Below are 21009 nucleotides of genomic sequence, written 5' to 3'. Positions count from 1 at the left end.
GACAGCCTCCTGCTGTCTCAAAAAAAAAAAAAGGAGAATCCCTTTTGTTTCAAAATATATTATCACTATCATGTTCAGCTAAATTTAAAAATCAGGCAGAATAAAACGATTTGTGTATCCATGATTAAACAAGTACACTGTCATCTTTTTAAAGGGATACTGGCTTGTGAAATCTGTAAAATAATCTGCTCCTAACCAAAGAAAATTGGCCTTCACTTTCCTGGCAGAATTGGCAATCTGCTTATGCAAACAATAGATATGATAAAGTAGATTAAAATTAAAGGCAGGCTATGAGATGAGAAAATGGAAGCATGCTATGCAGTTTCTAATGCATATATACACGTCTGTAAGCATACACACACTGTATATATTATAGCATATATATGTACATTATAAAGAAGACAAGACATTCAGCTGTAAACTTTAAAGAATATTTAATAACTTTTAAAAAATAAAATGTATATTTTAAATTTTGTTGTCCTCTATATGGTGCACAAAACTGTATCATTCCTTCTGTTGCAATGACAAAATCCAAGTAACCAATAACTGTCCAATGGGATATTGTACAGATGATATTCAAATTGAACTCTCAATGCAACTCCAAACAGAATTTTCCATGGCGATAACATTACCGTGAACAATCTAATATACAGTGTATAAAATTCATGAATATCGCCCCCCCCCCCCCTTGTGAACTAAACTACTAGTTTAAAGATCAGCCATGTCCCCACTTTCTCTCACGCTATGTTTATAGAACAGCTGTGAGGGTATCAGGTATGCCTCATGCTGGTAGCCCACTCCCATCAAGGTGGGACCATTGTCATATTTAGCAATGTTGGAAGGGTTTTGGGGGGGAGGGTGTCACAACCCCAGGATATTCAATTGCGCAATCTTTAATTTGTTTTTTAGAGGCTTTTGTGTAGCAGCCATATTTACCAATGCCAGATTAATGTTTTTATACAACATTATTGCAGTTCATTATTATTCATTACTACTAAGTAAGTCCAAAGGGAATCAAGAAATCCCATGTCCAGGGTTTTTTGGCAGGCAGATATAGAGCAGAAACTGGAGTGAATTTTATTGAGTCTGTGCTACAGGGTGTAGAGTTAATAAAAGATGGCTGCTATGGACAGCTACAGGAAAATAAACTCTTATTATAAAATATATTTAATAGTTATGATAACAGGACAGCAAAGTTAGAAGTATGGCAGACAAAGACAAATCCTGGTCCCACTAACTTCAATAGGACCAAATTTGGGCCTTGTACAGTGAAATCAATCAAAAAAGGACCTGACTCTTTTAATTAGGGACATAGTCTAAACCTTAACTCTGGATTCCCTAGTTTTGGTCCTGTTTTACATTTGAAAAGTTCTTTTTTATTTAAAAAAAACAACAAACAAACCCAGCCCTTAAGTCATAAAAACATTGATTTAGGAGAGCAATTGGAATGACTTCTGTGCTGCTCCGGCGACATAGAGCCTTTTAACATGTGCCAGGTGTACTCTGTGATGATGATAATGAACCAGTCTAAAGTAAATGTGAACTAAGGAAATGTCTCAGAAGGCATGGTGGTTGTTACAGATATACCACCCAATCATTTCTCTTACTTAGAATATCTCATTTAAAAAAATCGGAGGTGCTTAAGTGGATTGTAATATGGGGCAATGGTTTGACGTCAGATTGTGTGGGTAGTGTCTGTAAGCTCTGTACCATCTGTCTGGTGGCCTATGTGAAAAGAGTCAATAACATAGAATGCAGTCTCGAGTTCACCAATATCTGCACTGGCACCATGCTGGAGACCCAGATTAGACAAATAACAACATCTTGTTGCATTGCTGTTAATGCCTTTCCGGCTTTACACACCCCCAGTTACTTTGGTTTACAAAGAGATGCTCACACCTTATCTCCTAGGAGGCTAAAAAACAGAGAGGCAATTTACATAATTGTAAAGCAGCACAAACCGTGGCAAATGATTTAAGCACAATCAGGAGGAGCGTTCTAGCCTTCAGTCATTTTACCTTTTCTCCCTGCATTCCTTCCATGGACTTGGCCAAAATCTTGCAGTCTCCACTGAGCTCTGCATGTGAACTACGGGATTCACATGAGGAACAGGTTGTACTCCCTACCCTTGAGACCATTTTGTAGAGCCTGAGAGGGAGCCTCTAAGCCAGCTCTGCCACAGGATGGTGCATTGTTTTCAGCTGAGCCAGTGGGACTACTGCCTGCATGATAACTTTTAAAGATAAACAAGTCTATTTGTAGCAGTCCCACTTATCGTTTTTAAATCAGTGTCTTGGTGATGCATTCCTCACTCCATTATTCTGCTCCTCAGAGATGGAACCCAGAGCTGTCAGCAGGAATGCCTGGGACTACAACTGTTCTAATGAGCCAGGGCAAGAACTTATGCTAATTGTACAATTCAACTTTGGAGTAGGTGGGGGAGAGGGCGGCAGGAATAGAAGAACACACTAAACAAAAACTGTTCTTTAAGAACAGAATTAGTTTCAGTCCTGCTCACATGTGGAAGATTTTCTGCATTTTGCCAGCTAAGGGCACACACAAAAACCTGATTTGTGATACATACCCAGGAGCTCTTTAGTGGTGCTTGACTTCAAGGCTTCATCATCTTGTTTTCTGCATTTGTGAAACTCTCATTAATGTTGACAGCTGTCAGTGCCCACTAGAAAGGTGGTAAGGAAGTCCATTCCTCACATGTGTGAACCACACTACAGCAAGAACCTGCACTAAGCCATTAAGAGTCTGGATACTCTGCTCCAGCTGTAGTAACTCAAGGATGAATACATGTGTTCTTTAGAGAGAGATGGTGGCAGAGGTAAATCTTTTATTGGGCCAACAAATGATATTCCTTCACCCACTTTGGCTATTTAGTAGCTTGGAATCAACATGCCTAAACCAAACTACATACACTTGGCTTTGGAAGTCAGAGGAGGAGAAAGCCAGCAACTGCAATTGCCACTGCTCAGGGTTGCTGAAGAGTCTTACCTCAGAGCAGCATGGTGTTGCTTTGGGCAGGTTCCACACCCCTCTTGGCTGTAGAGATGGTTCTTCTCACTAGGCCCAGTTAGGCCCACTCCTTCCAACCACAGCAACCCTGTTCATGATGCTACAGCTCTCTGAAAACGTTGCCAAGACTGATGACTTATACCACCACCTCAGAATTTGACGGAGTTAAATAGAGGGTTCATTTAAATCAGTTTTCTCACTTGTTATGTAATGGTAGAAGGGCAGGGGTGGTACAGAACATCTATAAAACACCATAGTTGTAGCAACCTTTCCCTAATACAGTGGTTCCCAAACTTGTTCCGCCGCTTGTGCAGGGAAAGCTCCTGGCGGGTCAGGCCAGGCCAGTTTGTTTACCTGCCGCGTCCGCAGGTTCGGCCGATTGCGGCTCCCAATGGCCACGGTTCGCTGCTCCAGGCCAATTGGAGCTGCTGGAAGTGGCGCGGGCTGAGGGACGTACTGACTGCCGCTTCCAGCAGCTCCCATTGGCCTGGAGCTAGGAGCCACGATTAGCCGAACCTGCGGATGCGGCAAGTAAACAAATCAGCCCGGCCCGCCAGGGGCTTTCCCTGCACAAACAGCAGAACAAGTTTGGGAACCACTGATCTGATAAATACTGCCCAGGGCTTGGTTGTCAGGGTCAAGATGGAGCATGGCCCAGCAGACACAGTAACTCAAGGCTGTATGTCTACATTGCACAATACTGTAGGCTGTATTGGGCCTACCCTCTGTTTAGAAGTTTTCTTACAATTCAATTAAAATTTCCTCAAAGCACAATTCACACATTCTCTTCAATTATGACACTGGGGGAACACACACACAATTTGTTTTCCTGCAGTTAGGAGTTGTAACTGATGCTTGTTTTGCAAATTTCAGCAGGGCCAGGTGTTGCTACTGAGCAAGCCTGCACAAGTGGAGAGGAAAAAGCTTGAAAGTTGACTCCAGTTCCCACTGGGAACCATTTTCCTTAGATGTTATAAATAAGTAGTTGAGATGTTTTCCTGCTTAGAAATGCTAAAGGCTTACGCACTGTGTAACACATGTTTCTTTGACCAGGCAAACCCTATACTATCCACAGATGATACCATCCCAGGGAAAATTAATGACATTCAATGAAGAAACAGCTGACACCTCTTTAAATATAGAAATGAGTGATAGTTGCTGGTAGACTGACTTGAAACAGGAATGGAAAAAATAAAACCATAGGAGAGTGACAGAGAGAGCCCACTCACAAGTTACAGAAATGAAGATACAGCTGAAAGTAATTACTTGTTTCCCCAGAGGTGACAGTGATAGTGTCTCCTACAATAAATAATACACCATTATTTCCCTTTGAGTATTTGTTCACTTGGAATGTGAAATGGGGTAGAAAGCTTCCAACTTCTGAGGTGAGATGCAGGGTTATTTTACCTCCCTTCAGAATGGTAAATGACTATATCATACACGTACACCCTTATTGGTTCTGTACCATTGCAAATTAATAAAGTGACAGAATAGCCATTAAGACTTTTTTCCCTTACCAGGCAGATCTCATTACTCAGATCCTGATTAGCTCCTGACTTCAGAGCACATGAAACTAAAAACACTTCTGAAGATGACCCATGCCTGGCTGCAAAAATCTGCTTGAGACAGTTTGGAGGCTTGCTGTGACACTAGCTGCATAAAAAGACATATCGTAGTAAAATGACAGTTCCATCAATATTAGCTATTCCACGCCTTCTTTTTTCAATATTGAAGGCTAGTTAACTTTCCACTCCTCCCCTACCCCACACACATCAGCCCATGATATATTCTAGAAGGAAACCTTTCTGGATTCCTAGAGCTCTTTTCAGTGTCTGCAGACTGTGCTAGCACTGGTTTGCAGACCAGCTCCTCTTAAGCAGCATCTTCAGTCTTGCCACAGTCCATGCAAAGGAAACTGTTTTCTTCTGTTATGTTGGTGCATTTTTTTTTTTTTTTTTTTTTTTTTTTTAAAGACACTGCTTCTTCCTCCTGCCTATGCCAATCCAAGTACTGATCTTCTCTTGGCTTTTTTTTTTTCCATCCCTTTTTTCCTCCCTCAATAAACTAGGGTGATTTACAAAATCTTCAGAGATATAGGATTATACACAGTTTATCTTACATAGAAAAAAGATCAGATGAATGAACATGAAGGAGCTTTCTCCTATGTCCTTTTGAGGAGAAACATAGAGGCTTGAGATGGTTTCTATGCACAGTAGGTGTCTGCCTTGACTACCTGGCAATACATGGTCATTGCGAAGGTCAGTCCAAGAATCTAAAGAAACAAAACAGAAATTAAATTGACAGACATAGTATTACAAAAAAGGGTTAGATCCACCTTATTGAGGTTGCAAAATCAAACACTGAAAAGTCAGGAAATGCAAGAATTAAGGTTACTTGTGCAACATGACTTTGCCCCTATATGCATATGTCTTATGATATAGTCTTTAATTTTGTGATCACAGGCTCCTGTTCTGCTCTGTGCCTCTCTGCTCCCATCTACACCATTCATTCATGAGTGCCAGCAGGAGGACATGGACAGACAATGGCCCTGCTCTCAGTTCTGGTGTCAGGTATAAAAACAGCCCTTATTTGCCAGGAAATAATGAGGCGTCAGTTGCTGAAAGATATTTTACTTTACAGTAGCAACAAACCCAGACGGCCGTGGATCTGTATTTGTCACAGTATCCATAACGATGGGAGACAATGTTTTTGTCTCAAACTTAAGGATAGTGCCATTCTTCCCATTTTCCAAAGCTATGTGATCTCATGAACACATCCATGGAGGGAAGAGTGCTGACAATCATTAGGGCCCATCTCTGCAAAAAAAAAAATAAGCAGGCTCCATCAACAGTGCACCTGCTCCCTATAGGCCTGAGCAAAGCCTTGAGATTAATCAAGAGGCTGTGGCCCTACACTGAGAATTAGGAGAAATGGTTTCTATTCCCAGCTCTGCCATTGACTTACTGTGTGTATCCTCAGAGGTATTTAGGTGCCTAACTTCCACTGACTTCAAGGGGAATTAGGTGCCTAAATACCTTGGAGGATGTGGGGGCTCATCTCTTTTCCTAAGTTTTCCTATATGTAAAATAGCAATCATGATACTTACCCTCATTTGTAAACTACTTGGATAAAAGAACTACGTGTAGCTGCTGCTATTTCTGCCAAAGCTCAGCTGTAATTACTTCCTCAGGGTTGCATGTTTATCATGTAGCAGTTCTTTATATATATATTCTTTGAAAGGATTAGTTTGGCCACTTTAAAATCAATTGATAGTCTGGTTAAATGGCAATTCCCTACAAGGATTATTTTTTAAACAGACTTTGAGCAGTGGTAGTTTTATCTGAACACAAACACAGACATTTTTAGGTTAAATAAATGGCTCTTGATCTCTAACTTCCAGACTCTGCTCTGGCTTTTTGTACCACGGAATGGAATTCTGTTGGCTATTAAAACAGCTGCTTTATTCATTAGAACACTGACCTTTTCCTGACTCAAAGCAAATCAGCGTGTCAGAGAATGCCTGCATGTGGCAGTCTCCAAGAGGGCAGGTTAATTTGCACATTTGTTTATTGAGGCCCTTAGCATGCACCAACTCAGAAGATTCTCCTACTGCACTATGTACATGTTGTTGTTTTTTAAGGGGTTACTTGTGTATGACTTCCTTGCACTTCCAAAGTGCTAGCCAAAAAAGTTGTCAAGCAATTAGGGCCTGATCCAAATCCCACAGAAGTCAATGGAGACAGTCTCATTAACTCACAATAGGTTTTGGATCTTTAGTCAATAATTAGGTTCAAACAGGTGTGTGTGGAGGGGGGGAAATAAGGGGGAAGACCCTGGCAAAAGCTTTTGAGGCTTGAAGTATTTTCTGTGCATTTCATAATTTTCACTACAACCTCCAGTAAACATTTCAAAAATTGTCTAAAATTGTTTTCCTAATGAAAACAAGTCATTAAAATTGGTCAGATGTATACAGTATGATTTTAAATGCTCTACGTATAAACACTGTCTATTGGGGATGGATGATACGATCTTATGAACAGAGTAACTAATACATCTTTTAAAGACACCCTAAATGCAGCAAGTGTACTCAACAGCCACCCTCCAAAGTGTGGTTATAGACCAAATAGGGAGGCGCAAGCTCTGTTTGCTACACTATTTCACTGCACAGATCCACTCCCTAAGCATCTCCACTCACCTCTGTTTGAGAAGAAAGTAAGTTTCTCATTATTATAGTTCCCTGCTCAAATATGTGCTTTGCCAAAGCAGGGCCATAACCTGCCTTGCCAGTAGAAGCCTATGGAAGTGTCAGATGTATGCAGTTCTGCCTAATGCAGCATCAGTAACACCGTAAGCCAGTTCTGATTCCAGACTCTCTATTGCTGGAGGCATGCAAAGCATAAAAACACATCTTAATTGAGAGTTACTGCACAGTTAGTGTAGAGTAACCACACTTCCGACTTGTAAGCTGAGTATGAATGAGATACGAAAGTCACTGCTAGAAAATAAGGGTATGTTTATGCTGCAGTCACAGGTATGTCAGAGTCTAGCTTTAATCTAGCTAGCGTGATTACCAAAAGCAGTGAAGCCACAGCTGCACTGATTTTAGCGTGGGCTAGCCAGCCAAAGTAAGTATCCATGGTCCTGGTCAGGCTTGGACAGCTCACACTGAAGCCTCTGCTGCTATTGGCACTCCTGTTAGCTGGATTAAAGCTAAACTGGGTACGTCTCCATGTGCTGCAGGCAAACCTCTGATTGCAGCATAGGCATATGTAGACATGGGGCATCAGCATGCTGTTAATATTTAGCCATGTTTCTGGTCATAGCCATGCTTGAAGTACAAATATAGGCCCTGCGCCTGTAAAGAAATATATACATGTCTGACTTTATTCACATGCATAATGCTATTGAAGTTAATGGGAATACTCACAGAAAGAAAATCAGGTCTATGATTGTATATGCAGGATTGAGGCTTTCATTTAAGTGCTTTGTTCAAATTTAATATAAACATTCCACTGCTAGTTTTGCAATCTAACCCCACTCTTATGCTAAGGCAGGAGAACTGGAAGATGAAACCGCCCTGTCTGGTTTTGCTGGCCATGTTGAGTGACAAAAAGATAAGTAAATAAATCAGATTCTAATCGTTTAGGGCATAAAAAAAAGGAAACTGCGTGTAACATATGCTGCATGTACTTTTTTATTATTGCAGTTTCCCTCTGATACTTTGGTTACATTAAAAATCCAAGGAAGATTTAATAGAATATTTTGGAAATTGTTAAAAACAGGCTGGGCAGAAATCAGTTTGTTTCCATAATTTGTAATCCAACTGCAATCACTCAGGCAATAAGAAATTGAAATAAGAGCCTACCTGAACCAAAGCTGTGCACAGGGCAAAGATCCCCACTGCTAGCAGGTTTTCCTGGAGCCAGATTTTCACTGTCTCATAACAAGGCTAGAAAACAGAGAGTATTATATTAGACACAAGCATAAGCCTCTAGTCCACTGGGAACGTGAAGGCACATATAGGAATGAGACAGGTCAAACTGAGCTGCTGGGTAGCTAGAATTGTCATTTCAGCATTGTAACCAACACAATGACTTCCTGACTTGAGACTTTCCAGTGTAACATTGATTTTTAATGACACAGAAGGATGACCATCCAAAAGGCCATATAGGATGGGCAGTAGGCATGAGGTGCTGCTGCTCTAAAAGATACAAGTCCCATACTAAAAGTGAGCAGGTGCTAGTTTCTAGCATGCTTTTTTGCCCTGTAAGAGCTAAGTATCAGCATTTTGTAATTTTGAAATCAATTTTACTGTTTTCCTGGAACATGGAAATATGTGAAAAGGTTGAAATAACATACTAGGGGGGAGGCATAGCTCAGTGGTTTGAGCATTGGCCTGCTAAACCCAGAGTTGTGAGTTCGGTTCTGGGGGTGGGGCATTTAGGGATCTGGGGCAAAAATCTCTCTGGGGATTGGTCCTGCTTTAAGCAGGGGATTGGACTAGTCGACCTCCTGAGGTCCCTTCCAACCCTGATATTCTATGCTTCTATAAAACAGTTAATCCGAGTCTCTAGTAAGAGCTGTTATGTTGTGCCTCCTGCTTTACAATATGTATCCACCCTATACCATTCTGCATAACTTGGGTTTGCATTACAGAAGTTCCTCCATTATTTTCTTCCCAGTTGAATTACTAGACATGGGTCACACCTAAGAATATAACATACAAATGGCCAGACTGGGTCAGACCAATGGTCCATCTAGCCCATTCTAACAGTGACAGATGCCAAATGCTTCAGGGGGAATAAAAAGAACAGGGTAGTCATCAAGTGAGCCATCTCATTGTCCAGTCCCAGCTTCTGGCAAACAGAGCTTTAAGACGATGGCGTTGAATTGCTGACCATCTTGGCTTATAGCCATTGATGGACCTATCCTCCATGAACCTAACTCTTTTTTTAGCCAAGTTATGCTTTTGGCTTGCACAAAACCCCCTGGCAAGGAGTTCCACAGGTTGACTGTGCGTTGTGGAAAGTACTTCCTTATGTTAATTTTAAAACCTGCTGCCTATTAATTTCATTGGTTTCTTGTGTTGTGTGAAGGCATAAATAACACTTCCCTGTTCACTTTCTCCACACAATTCATGATTTTATAGAACTCTATCATATCCCCCCTTAGTTGTCTCTTTTCTAAGATGAACAGTCCCAATTTTTTTAATCTCTCCACAAATGGAAGTTGTTCCATACTATTAATCATTTTCATTACCATTCTTTTTCAATTCTAATATACCCTTTTTTGAGATGGTGACCAGAACTGCATGCAATATTCAAGGTATGGTCATACCATAGATTTATATAGGTGCATTATATTTTCCATCTTATTATTTTATTCCTAGCCTTTGTTTCCCATCTTTTAACCATTTACTGATCCACGAGAGGACCTTCCCTCTTATCTTATGACTGCTTATTTTGCTTACGAGCCTTTGGTGTGGACTTTGTCAAAGGCTTTCTGAAAGTTCAAGTGCACTATATCAACCAGATCACCCTTGTCCACAAGCTTGTTGACCCCCCTCAAAGAATTCTAATAGATTGGTGAGGAATGATTTCCCTTTACAAAAGCTGCGTTGACTCGAACACAATATATTGTGTTCATCTATGTGTCTGATAATTCTGTTCTTTAGTATAGTTTCAACCAGCTTGCCTGGTAATGACGTTAGGCTTACCAGTCTGTAATTGCCAGGATCGCTTCTAGAGCCGTTTTTAAAAATCAGCTTTACATTAGCTATCCTCCAGTCATCTGATATAGATGCTGATTTAAGCAACAGGTTACATACAACATTTAGGTCTGCAATTTCCTATTCCTGGTGCTGGTGACTTATTGCTGTTCAGTTTATCAGTTTGTTCCCATACTTCCTTTACTGACACCTCAATCTGGGACAATTCCTCAGATCTGTCACCTAAAATGAATGACTCAGATTGGCAATCTCCCTCACATCCTCTGCAGTGAAGACCATTTTCTGATGTTACTGGCCCAGCCCTTTAAGAGCTCTAGCTGCACCACAGTAAGATGTATCCATCCCTTAACAGGTCAAACATGGAGTACAGTTCTGTGTGACTATTGAGAAGGTGCTGGGAATAGCTTGTATTAAAAATGAGTTGTTTTCCAGGCTCATTATCGTTTAAAATTGGACAATTAATTTGTAAACGTCTGAGGCCACAAATATTTAATTCTTCATAGACCTTTTCCCTGCCATTAGAATACTTCCCAAGGCTGAACATTTTGGTTTGGGGAAGGGTTTGGAAGGACCTTTCCTATCTATTCTTCCTGCTCCTCACGAATGGTCACAGCCCCTCTTGCTATGCAGCATGACATAAATTACATGGGGAGCTTCAGAACAGTGGCAACCACCCACCAAGCTCACATAAATGGTCATGAATCTCCCTTTCCTCCTTAGCCCGATAAGCAACCCCCCCTCCCCCCGAAATTTGTGGACAGCCAGGTGCAGGATTGCAGGCTCCTGAGAGTCATGCCGGGGTGGGGTTTTCAGTATTGCCTAAGTACCTGGTGAACGTAAGTCTCACTGAAAGTTACTTAGGAGCACAACCCCCATTGCATTAAGTGTTTTTGAAAACTCCACCCCAAGAAGAGGGCTGCAGCTGATGAAATTGTTTATGATCAAGGCTGACTTTTCAAGAGGAGGTGCTTGACCAGTGGAACTCATGAACTCTGCCTGAATTCTCCTCAGCAAGTGCCTCCTGTGAAAACATTTCCCTGATTCCTGCATTGCCTTTAGCCTCCTCAACCACTGCATGGTGTGCTCTCCACCAAGCCTCTAGATGGCCATTCACATGGCACAGAAACGGATTTAGCGTGTGCAGCTGACTTACAAATAGGAGAGTGCGAAGGCCTTATGCACATTCACTGAAGTGGCTGGTTTGCTTCCTTTGTGCCAGTCCCAGCCCTGGCTGATGGACTGTGTAGTTGTTAAACATCTAGTCTGTGTTGCTTTCACAATATGTATAAGGGAAAAGGTATTAATCTATAGCAATGACTAGGGGTTTGTCCCTGCTTGCCGGCTCTCATCCCCATATTCAAGAACAAGAAAAGCTGTTCGTTTTTTTATCCAAAGTGTTCTGTAAAGGTAATTAGAGGCTGTACAGTAGAGCTAGGAGACGTGTTGATTAGAACCAAACCAGCTTTGGTTGGACTCCAGCCTCTGTTTAGAAATTTCAGCCCATGCTTGTGAAGTTTCATTGAAATCAGGCTGAGAATTGAATTTCTTTTTTTGCTTCAATTGGAAAGCAGCAAAACTCCCTTATTCCACATCAGTAGCTGCCCTTGCTCCAAGAGCTTCACTACAGCTATCTATGGTATAAAAGGAGGGTCCTAGGACTCATTTAGGAGATGTGAAGGGTGTCTGGCTACCAGCTCAGGGAAGAGCTTGGTGAGGATTTGGGGGTGGGGCTTACCTCTGGAGGCTTAAGTCTGATGAAACGAAACTGCAAGGGTTTACTTGTTTTTGAGCCCTGAGAATAAATTCCAGCACTGAGCTCACAAATGCTGGGTCTGATTCAAAGAGCACTGAAGTCAGTAGAAAGGTTTCAGTGGGACTTGGATCAAGCTCCCTGTCAGGAATTGAACTCTGCAGGGTTATACAGCTCTAGTGCCTGGTGAATGTCTGTGCCACTCCAACCTGTTGCTACTGGATTCCACATCAGGACCTCTGAAAATCATGAGAGTTATGTATTTGGCTGCAGCCTCTTCCATCCCTACAGATGCAACACTAAACTGAACGGCACTGTTTCTTTCCTAGTCAGTCGGAGCTCCTCTGCTCATGATGTAGGCCAAAAGCCTAATGGGAAGAAATTGTCTCAAGTAAAATTGTACTGCATTTTGCTTATTTTGCCTTGTACTCCACTTTGCTAGCTTTGAATTAGTAAGAAGAAATTATAGCCTTGAATTAGTAAGAAGAAATTGTTCTGAGTTTATTTTTTGTGGATTGTGTTAACATTTGTTCTTAGGAGGATAGAAGTTTTATGGCTGTAATTGCCTTATTTACTGTTTGGTGTGAGTGAAGAATGTGTGGTAATTAACTGAGAAAGGACAACTGGGCCAGATGACAATTTTTTATCAGTCACCAGGATGGCAGATTAAAGCAGAGGCATACACCCCAAGGACGAGATAAAGAGTTGAGCCAAAGGGACAGATAAGAAACAGCTGCGGATCCTCCTGGTAACAACTCAAAATAATGCTAATTAAGAGCAACCTTGAAAACCTCGTGATTGACAGCTCCAGTGTTACACAGCAAGGTCCAGAGACTTGTATGGCAATTTATTACTATAAAAGAAGGGTGTATTGCCATGGGACTTTGGGTTCATTCTGCATCAACATCGGAGCTGCAGATGCTGATTTTAATGCTTAAATTGTACTCTCAATAAACGTGGCGTATTGCCTTATCCCCTTTTTAAAAAGATTCTGTGTGCTTCTTATAAGCATAACAATGAGATCATTATCAGCAGTAGCCATGTGTCCGGAGAGATGCATGTGACTTCCAGAGCCCAGTGCTGTCTCTTGGGAGAGAAGAAGCCTCAGCCCTCTGGAAAACTATTCAAGGTGCTGGCTTCACTGCATGGTACAAGGTGAAATAATGGCCCTTGGCAGGTCTGTGAGGCCATTTTATGATGATCAAGTTTTAACGTCGCCAGTCCACCTTTGCCTCCTGTAGACCTGGTGGCCATCCCCCATACCTCCCTTATGTCGGTTGAATTAAAACAAGGCTTAGGTAACTGCCCGTGCACCTGACTGAGAGGAATACTCACAGCTTTCCACCAGGTCCCCGGGGAGTGGAGTCCACAATTCTCGCTGAATTCCAAGCAGCATGAGTCTGGCACCCGTGTAGTATTGTACACTTCAAACCAGTCAGTGTAGTTCGAGACTCCACAGCATCTGAACTGGAGGAGGAAAAAGCAAGGATGACATTGTGAGTGTGCTCTGGGGCTTATGGGCAAAGACATCACTCATTACGTACTGCCACATTTTTACTTATTTTAAGGAAATGGAAGAATCTCCTGCTGGGCACAAGCATTCTCTTATTCCTACTGCCTCACTCTGTGTATTGGGATTAGGCTAACGTGGCGAGGAGGGCCTGTTAGACAGTAAAGAAATAAACACCTGTCTCCCTGCTTTGCTCAGGTAGTTTTCTTTCCCCGCTTCCTTCCATGTCTCCCAAGGTGTTTAAGCTTGTTGTCCCACGAGCAGCTTGGATGGGAGAACCACTAAGCAAAACCAAACATTTGTAGTGGCAAAACAGTGAAGGAGCTGAGACACAGGAACCACAGCCATGGGTTAGGATTATTCCCACTTTGCCTAAAAGAATTAATCTGCCTGAGAGCAACTAACATGGTGTTTCACTCCTTGCTGCCAGGAGTCATGGCCTTGAGATGCTTGTCTGCCATCCTCCAAGTAATGGCAAAGGGACTGTGTTTTGTATTGAACACTGTAGCAGACAGACTCATGATTAGAGTCACCACCACACTGTTGTCCTCAGTTGTTCATTGCTAATGACTGACTCTCAAAGTCTTTGTTCCTCAATTAAAGCTTTTTTCTCTTCCTCCCCCTCTTCTGGCACAATTCAGTAACATCATAGTTTGAGGACACTAAATGACATCATGAGCACATACGTGAAACATCACTGAAGCAATCACTCAGAGTGAAAAAACTGATGCTGAACAGAAAGCTTCATTACATTTCAGCAATGGGAAGGAAAATACAGAAAATGTACATAGCTCATCCATGAGATTGGCTCTATAGTCACCTTTCCTGGGAGCTGGGTTCAGTACCACCCATGTCACATGAAATGGGCTAAGGCTCATTGGCATTTATCTCCCATCCATCACCTCCCGTGCTACTCTTATACGCGTGGACTCAGTACTTGTTTTGGTGCTTGAGTTCCGATGAATAAAAATATCTTGCATGGATATACAAACATTAGTTCTCACCAATCATGAGAAGGAATGTTACATTTTCAGAGCTCTTTTAAAAATCAGCTAATTAGTTTACAGCCATGATGACCTCTCAAGGTTTTATTTTTAAAGTTGATTTCATATCCAGGGACATGGGATATCTTTTGAAATCTGTATGGCCAATTGCTGCTGTTTGTAAAGGATGCATGGTCACACAGGAAATGACAAAACTCACGTCCTGCTGCTTACATGGGAGTTAAAGGAGACTCTTCTTTATAACAATAGTATTAGGACTAACTGGCACACAGATGTGCAGGGACTGGCTCTGCCATTCTAGCCATTAGAGTTGCACAGTACCCAGCAACTCACACCGAAACTAGTGTTCAATAGAAACATTTCTCTGTGCTCTCATATAACACATTTTCCCCCAGCAAAACTCAGAAACATTTGCTGGGAGAGTATTTCCCCTCTTTCCCTCCTCCATCCCCCACACTTCTTTGATCTTTGGCTGGTGCTGTAGATCAGTCATTAGCATGCACTTTTTTTGACTTGTGAGATCAGAAAACAGCCTTTTAAAATATATTTAAATTTTTTTTTAAAAGAGTGACCTGCAAGGAAAAATGTTTGTTTCTTTTTGCTCTTTTACGATATTCATCTTTGTCTTTCCCTTTAACATTGTTCTTTTACTGCTTCTGAGAGCTTGTCTGTTCTGTTTTTGATGGTGGATTCTTGGATGACTGGAGAGCTAGCAGGCGTATGATACTACAAGAGACTGAAAACTGAGCAATTGAGTGGCGAGGAGATCTTTAGTCAAGACTGTCCAAAACTATTATTTTAACTATTTGACTAAGCATCTGAAAAATATTTGAGAGTGAAAAACTCTGTTAAAAATTTGAATGCCTCCAAGTTGATCTTTCCAACTGAAGACTTCAAAAACGCCTATCCTAGCTGGTTTTCATAGAATCATAGAACCGGAAGGGACCTTGAGAGATCATCTAGTCCAGTCCCCTGCACTCAAGGCAGGACTAAGTATTATCTAGAGCATCCCTGACAGGTGTTTGTCCAACCTGCTCTTAAAAATCCCCAATGATGGAGATTCCACCACATCTCTAGCAATGTAATTCCAGTGCTAACCACTCTGACCATTAGGAAATTTTCCTAATGTCCAGTCCAAAACTGCCTTGCTGCAATTTAAAGCTCACTGCTTCTTATCCTATCCGCAGAGGTTAAGAAGAACAATTTCTCCCTTCACCTTGTAACAACTTTTATGTACTTGAAAACTGTTATCATGTCCCCTCTGTCTTCTCTCTCCGACTAAAACAAAACCCAACTTTTTTAATCTTACCCTCATAGGTCATATTTGGACCTTTAATCATTTTGTTGCTCTTCTCTGGACTTTCTCCAATTTTCCACATCTTTCCTGAAATGTGGTGCCCAGAACTGGACACAATACTCCAGTGAGGGCCTAATGAGTGCGAATAGAGGGAGAGAATTACTCTCGTGTCTTGCTTACAATACTCCTGCTAATACATCCCAGAATGATGTTTACATTTTTTGCAACAGTGTTACACTGTTTGACTCATATTAGCTTGTGATCCACTATGACTCCAGATTCCTTCTGGCAGTACTCCTTCCTAGCAGTCATTTCCCATTTTGTATGTGTCAACTGATTGTTCCTTCCTAAGTGGAGTACTTTGGATTTGTTTTATTGAATTTCATCCTAGTTTACTTCAGACCATTTCTCCAGTTTGTCCAGATCATTTTGAATTTTAATCCTATCCTCCAAAGCACTTGCAAACCCTCCCAGCTTGGTATCCTCCACAAACTTTATAAGTAAGTGTACTCTCTGTGCCATTATCTAAATCATTGATGAGATATTGAACAGAACCAGACCCAGAACTGATCCCTGCGGGACCCCACTTGTTATGCCCTTCCAGCATGACTGAACCACTGATAACTACTCTCGGAAACCATTTCCAACCAGTTATGCACCCACTTATAGAGCTCCATCTGGTTGTATTGCCTAGTTTGTTTATGAGAAGGTCATGTGAGACAGTATCAAAAGCCTTACTAAAGTCAAGATATAGCACATCTACTGCTTCCACCCCATCCACAAGGCTTGTTACCCTGTCAAAGAAAGCTGTTAGGTTAGTTTGACATGATTTGTTCATGACAAATCAGTGCTGACCTATTTATCACCTTATTCTCGTCTAGGTGTTTGCAAATTGATTGCTTAATTATTTGCTCCATTATCTTTCCAGGTACAGAAGTTGAGCTGACTGGTCTGTAATTCCCTGGGTTGTCCTTATTTCCCTTTTTATAGATGGGCACTATATTTGCCCATTTCCAGTCTTCTGAAATGTCTCCTGTCTTCCATGGCTTTTCAAAGATAATTGCTAATGGTTCAAATATCTCCTAGGTCAGCTCCTGGCATATTCTAAGGATGCATTTTGTCAGGCCCTGATGATTTGAAACATCTAACTTGCCTAAGTAATTTTTGACTTGCTCTTTCCCTATTTTAGATTCTGATCCTACCTCATTTTCATTGGCATTCACTATTTTAGACATCAGTCGCCACCAACCTTCTTGGTGAAAACCAAAACAAAGAAGTCATTAAGCACCTCTGCCATTTTCACATTTTCTGTTATTGTCTTTCCTCCCTCATTGAGTAACAGGCCTACTCTGTCCTTGGTCTTCCTCTTGCTTCTAATGTATTTGTAGAATGTTTTCTTGTTTCCTTTTATGTCCCTTTGTGCTTTGGTTTTTCTAATTTTGTCCCTACAGACTTGTGTTGTATGTTTATATGCATCCTTTGTAATTTGACCAAGCTTTCACTTTTTGTAGGACTCTTTTTTGAGTTTCAGATCATTGAAGATCTCCTGATTAAGCCAAGGTGGTCTCTTGCCATACTTCCTATTGTTTCTATGGAGTGGGATAGTTTGCTTTTGTGCCCTTCATAATGTCTCTTTTCAAGGAATCCTCCCTCAAAACAGAAAGACAAGTCTTCATATATCTGACATCTATGATTTTTTAAAAATGGCAGTGGGGTTAGGGGAGAAACTGGATCTACTCAGGGGAAAAATGCTTGGAAAGGGCTTAGGAGGAAACTGCGAAGGGACCTAGTTGGAGGCCTAAGAGACAGGTTGTCAGAAAGGTTCAGAATTTTAAGGAAAGGTAAGCTGTGTAGATTTTGTTACAGAGCAGTGGGCATGGGGGCTGGTAATAAAGGGTTGTTGAAACATGAGGAAAGGTTGTGTGTGTTAAGCTAAAGAACCAGAAATAGCCAAGTTCTAGGAAGGAAGCTAAGGGACCAGCAGAATGAAGGAAGGGGTTATGGACCAAGGAAAAACAGAACGTGTGTTATATGAACGTTAAGTGCAACCACTGTTTTGTAGCCCACAGCCACAGGTTCTGAGAGAGGGGTGAGTGGAAGCTCCCCTGTATTGGGGTGCTCAAGAGGTAGCTTATACCCTTGAGAGAAAAAGTCTGCAGAGAACAGCTTGGAGCCATTGTTTATGTGGATTTTCTTTTACCCCAGAATGGGTAAAGCATTTGCCTTGGCAGGTGCATAACCAGCAAGGAGCAATTGAGGCCATGACACTTGATAGTGGAAAAGTAAGCTACAGGCACAAACCCATTTCATTCTTTGCAGTTCACATTTAGAGTCCTGTATTGTCCTCTTCATTTCTCCAGTAACAGGGTTAGGCAAGATGGGCTGATTGGTTTATTCTGCCCCTAGTTTCCATGACTTTATCAAAGAGAGGGAAACAATACGCCTACATTTTCAGAAGTGACTCATGATTTTCAGTGCTCTACTTTTTGGGTGCCCAGCCTGAGACAGTGTAAAAGGGAGATAAGCACCCTCCCTCTGGATATGAGACCTCTTTAAAGGGTCTCAAGTTGGGCACCAAAGTCACTTGTCTCTTTTAGAAAATATAGTCCAATAGTTTGACAGAATATAGGATTAGAAAAGAAATCAAGCAAAACTAGCTTCTGGACAGCTATTCACTAAGTCCCTGGTGATGAGCATCTCTAGGAATATTGATGTTTTCTGCTATTACTTTGTTTCACTTAAAAAAAAAAAAAAAAAAACCACAAACAACAACACAGATTTTCTTCATGTGGGAGCTCTTATCTCCCAAAATGTCACAACACTTTATTTTTCTCCTTTGTAAAAGAGACACCATTCACACCCTCATATTGATTACCCATCTGGTGCGCTGGAGGAAGGTTCCCAAATGTTTAATCAGCAGCCTGCAGCTCCAGACAGTAGGAGGCTGACCAAGAGTATATCTGGAGGGTGTGTTGTTGGAGAGACCTTTGCCAACCAACAAGCATTAAAAAACACTGAAGCTTCTGTGCTACATTTATGGGATGCAACACTGCTCCCAGATAGCTTTGTTTCTGTGTTAACAAGCAATTGCTACCCTAGCATGGGATATCTAGTGTTCATACTTAAAGCTGTGCACAAGACTTCTATTTTACTGCAATTAAAACAGAAAAAGGGTTACACTCTGGCTTGCGTATTTAGTGCCTGGGGCTGTCACTTGCCCTGTATCTGTTTTACTCACTCCGCTAGTAATTAAGGCAAATTTTGAACGATTCTTTATGCAAGCTACAGTCTGCTTGTGGCCTCTGTGCTGAACACTCATTGGAGTCATCCAGGTTGGGATACGGCCTTATGAATACAAGTGAAAAAGCCCAGACACTGGGGCCCAGTCCCAGCAGAACGTAAGCAACAGCATATTCTGTTCTTGTGGCAGAGACAGAATTTGGCAACAGTGACGCTTCATAGCCTGGATAACTACACAATGGTAGCAGCATGGTTTTAATCTTTGAGAAATTAGCATTGCTTATTAAATCACGATGTTTGATGGATGGTCCGGATTACCGTGGCAGTATCCAGAAGTTGGTTTTGAATCTAAACTGGGCTCAATCACATGGAAAAAAAAATACATAAGAGTCAAATTCTGTCTGGGTTACACTGGTGTGAATTGAAATGAATGGTATTATTCTGGATGTACACAAGTAAAACTGAGCAGAACTTGGTTCCTCTTGCTTTTTTCCACATATTTCTCAAATACTTTACTTACAAGGTGATCAAACAAAAGTGCTCAGATCTTCATCACAAAGATGTTGGGTATAAAACTGTATTTTAAAAATCAGTTCCCAATTCTAATCACCTGATGGTTTTGCACCTGTAACTCCACTGACCTCAGCTCAGAGGTGAGTCCTAAATTAATGGGATTTAAGTCATGTTTATGCAAATAACTATATTAATCTATGTAGTGCATCATGTCCTAATATGTAAGTCCTTCCCTGCACTTTGCAGGCCACATAACCTCACTCACCCACTTTTGTAATAGATCCATAACCTCTGGCTGAGTTACTGCAGTCCTCAAATCATGGTTTAAAGACTTCAAGTTACAGAGAATCCACCATTTATACTAGTTTAAACCTACACGTGACCCATACTGCAGAGGAAGATGAAAAACCTGCACGGTCTCTGCCAGTCTGACCTGGGGGAAAATTCCTTCTTAACCCCAGATATGGTGATCAGTTAGATCCTGAACATGTGGGCAAGGCCCACCAGCCAGACACCTGACAAAGAATTTTCTGTAGTAACTCAGAGCCCTCCTTATCTAGTGTCCTGCCAGGAGACATTTGCTGCTAGCAGTCGCAGATCAGCTACATGCCATCATAGGCAGTCTCATCATACCATCCCCTCCATAAATTGAGTCTTGAAGCCACTTAGGCTTTTCGCCCCCCACTGCTCCCTTGGGAAGGCTGTTCCAAAGCTACACTCCTCTGATGCTTAGAAACCTTTGTTTAATTTCAAGCCTAAACTTGTTGATGGTAAGTTTATATCCATTTGTTCTTATGTCCCATTGGTGCTTAACTTAACTCCTCTTCTTCCCTGGTACTCATCCCTCTGATGTATTTACAGAAGGCAATCCTATCTGCCCACAGCCTTCTTTTGGTTAGGCTAAACAAGCCAAGCTTTTTGATTCTCCTCTCATGTTTTCCATTCCTCAGCTCATCCTAGGATCCCTTCTCTGTACCTGTTTCAGCTTGAATTATTCTTTCTTAAACATGGGAGACCAGAACTGCATATAGTCTTTTAGGTGAGGTCTCACCAGTGTCTTTCTTATAGAATGGTACTAACACTTTCCAGGAAACACCTTGCCTGATGCATTCTAGGATTGCATTAGCCTTTTTCACAGCCGCAGCACATTGGCATCTCATGGTCATCCTGTGGTCAACCCAAGGTCTTTCTCCTCCTCCGTCACTTCCAACTAATAAATCCCCAGTTTATAGCAAAAATTCTTGTTGTTAATCCCTAATCCCTAAGTGGATGACCTTGCACTTTGCACTATTAAATTTCATCCCATTTCTATTACTCTGGTTTTCAATATCATCCAGATCTTCTTGTATGACATTCCAGTCCTCCTCCATATTGGCAATGCCTCCAACTTTATTCCAGCCACAAATTTTTGTGCCAAGGTCACTAATGAAACTGTTAAATAAG

General features: G+C 41.5%; 1 protein-coding gene across 6 annotated transcripts in view; it reads right to left on the bottom strand.

The window, feature by feature from the left end:
* Nucleotides 1-4036: 4036 nt before the first annotated feature.
* TSPAN4 (tetraspanin 4) overlaps nucleotides 4037-21009 on the bottom strand; it is a 726272-nt gene continuing 709299 nt past the window's right edge. For all 6 annotated transcript variants that reach the window (XM_075065079.1, XM_075065081.1, XM_075065080.1 and 3 more), the window contains 3 exons: nucleotides 13338-13469; nucleotides 8390-8473; nucleotides 4037-5296 (listed from right to left, as the gene is read on the bottom strand). In XM_075065079.1, coding sequence (XP_074921180.1) covers nucleotides 5228-5296; nucleotides 8390-8473; nucleotides 13338-13469 — 285 coding nt within the window. In that variant the 3' untranslated portion in view covers nucleotides 4037-5227. The remainder of the gene's footprint in view (nucleotides 5297-8389; nucleotides 8474-13337; nucleotides 13470-21009) is intronic.

The sequence above is a fragment of the Chelonoidis abingdonii genome, chromosome 4 (genome assembly GCF_003597395.2).
Source record: "Chelonoidis abingdonii isolate Lonesome George chromosome 4, CheloAbing_2.0, whole genome shotgun sequence".
Lineage (NCBI taxonomy): Eukaryota > Metazoa > Chordata > Testudines > Testudinidae > Chelonoidis > Chelonoidis abingdonii.
This window is presented reverse-complemented; position numbering and strand designations above follow the sequence as displayed.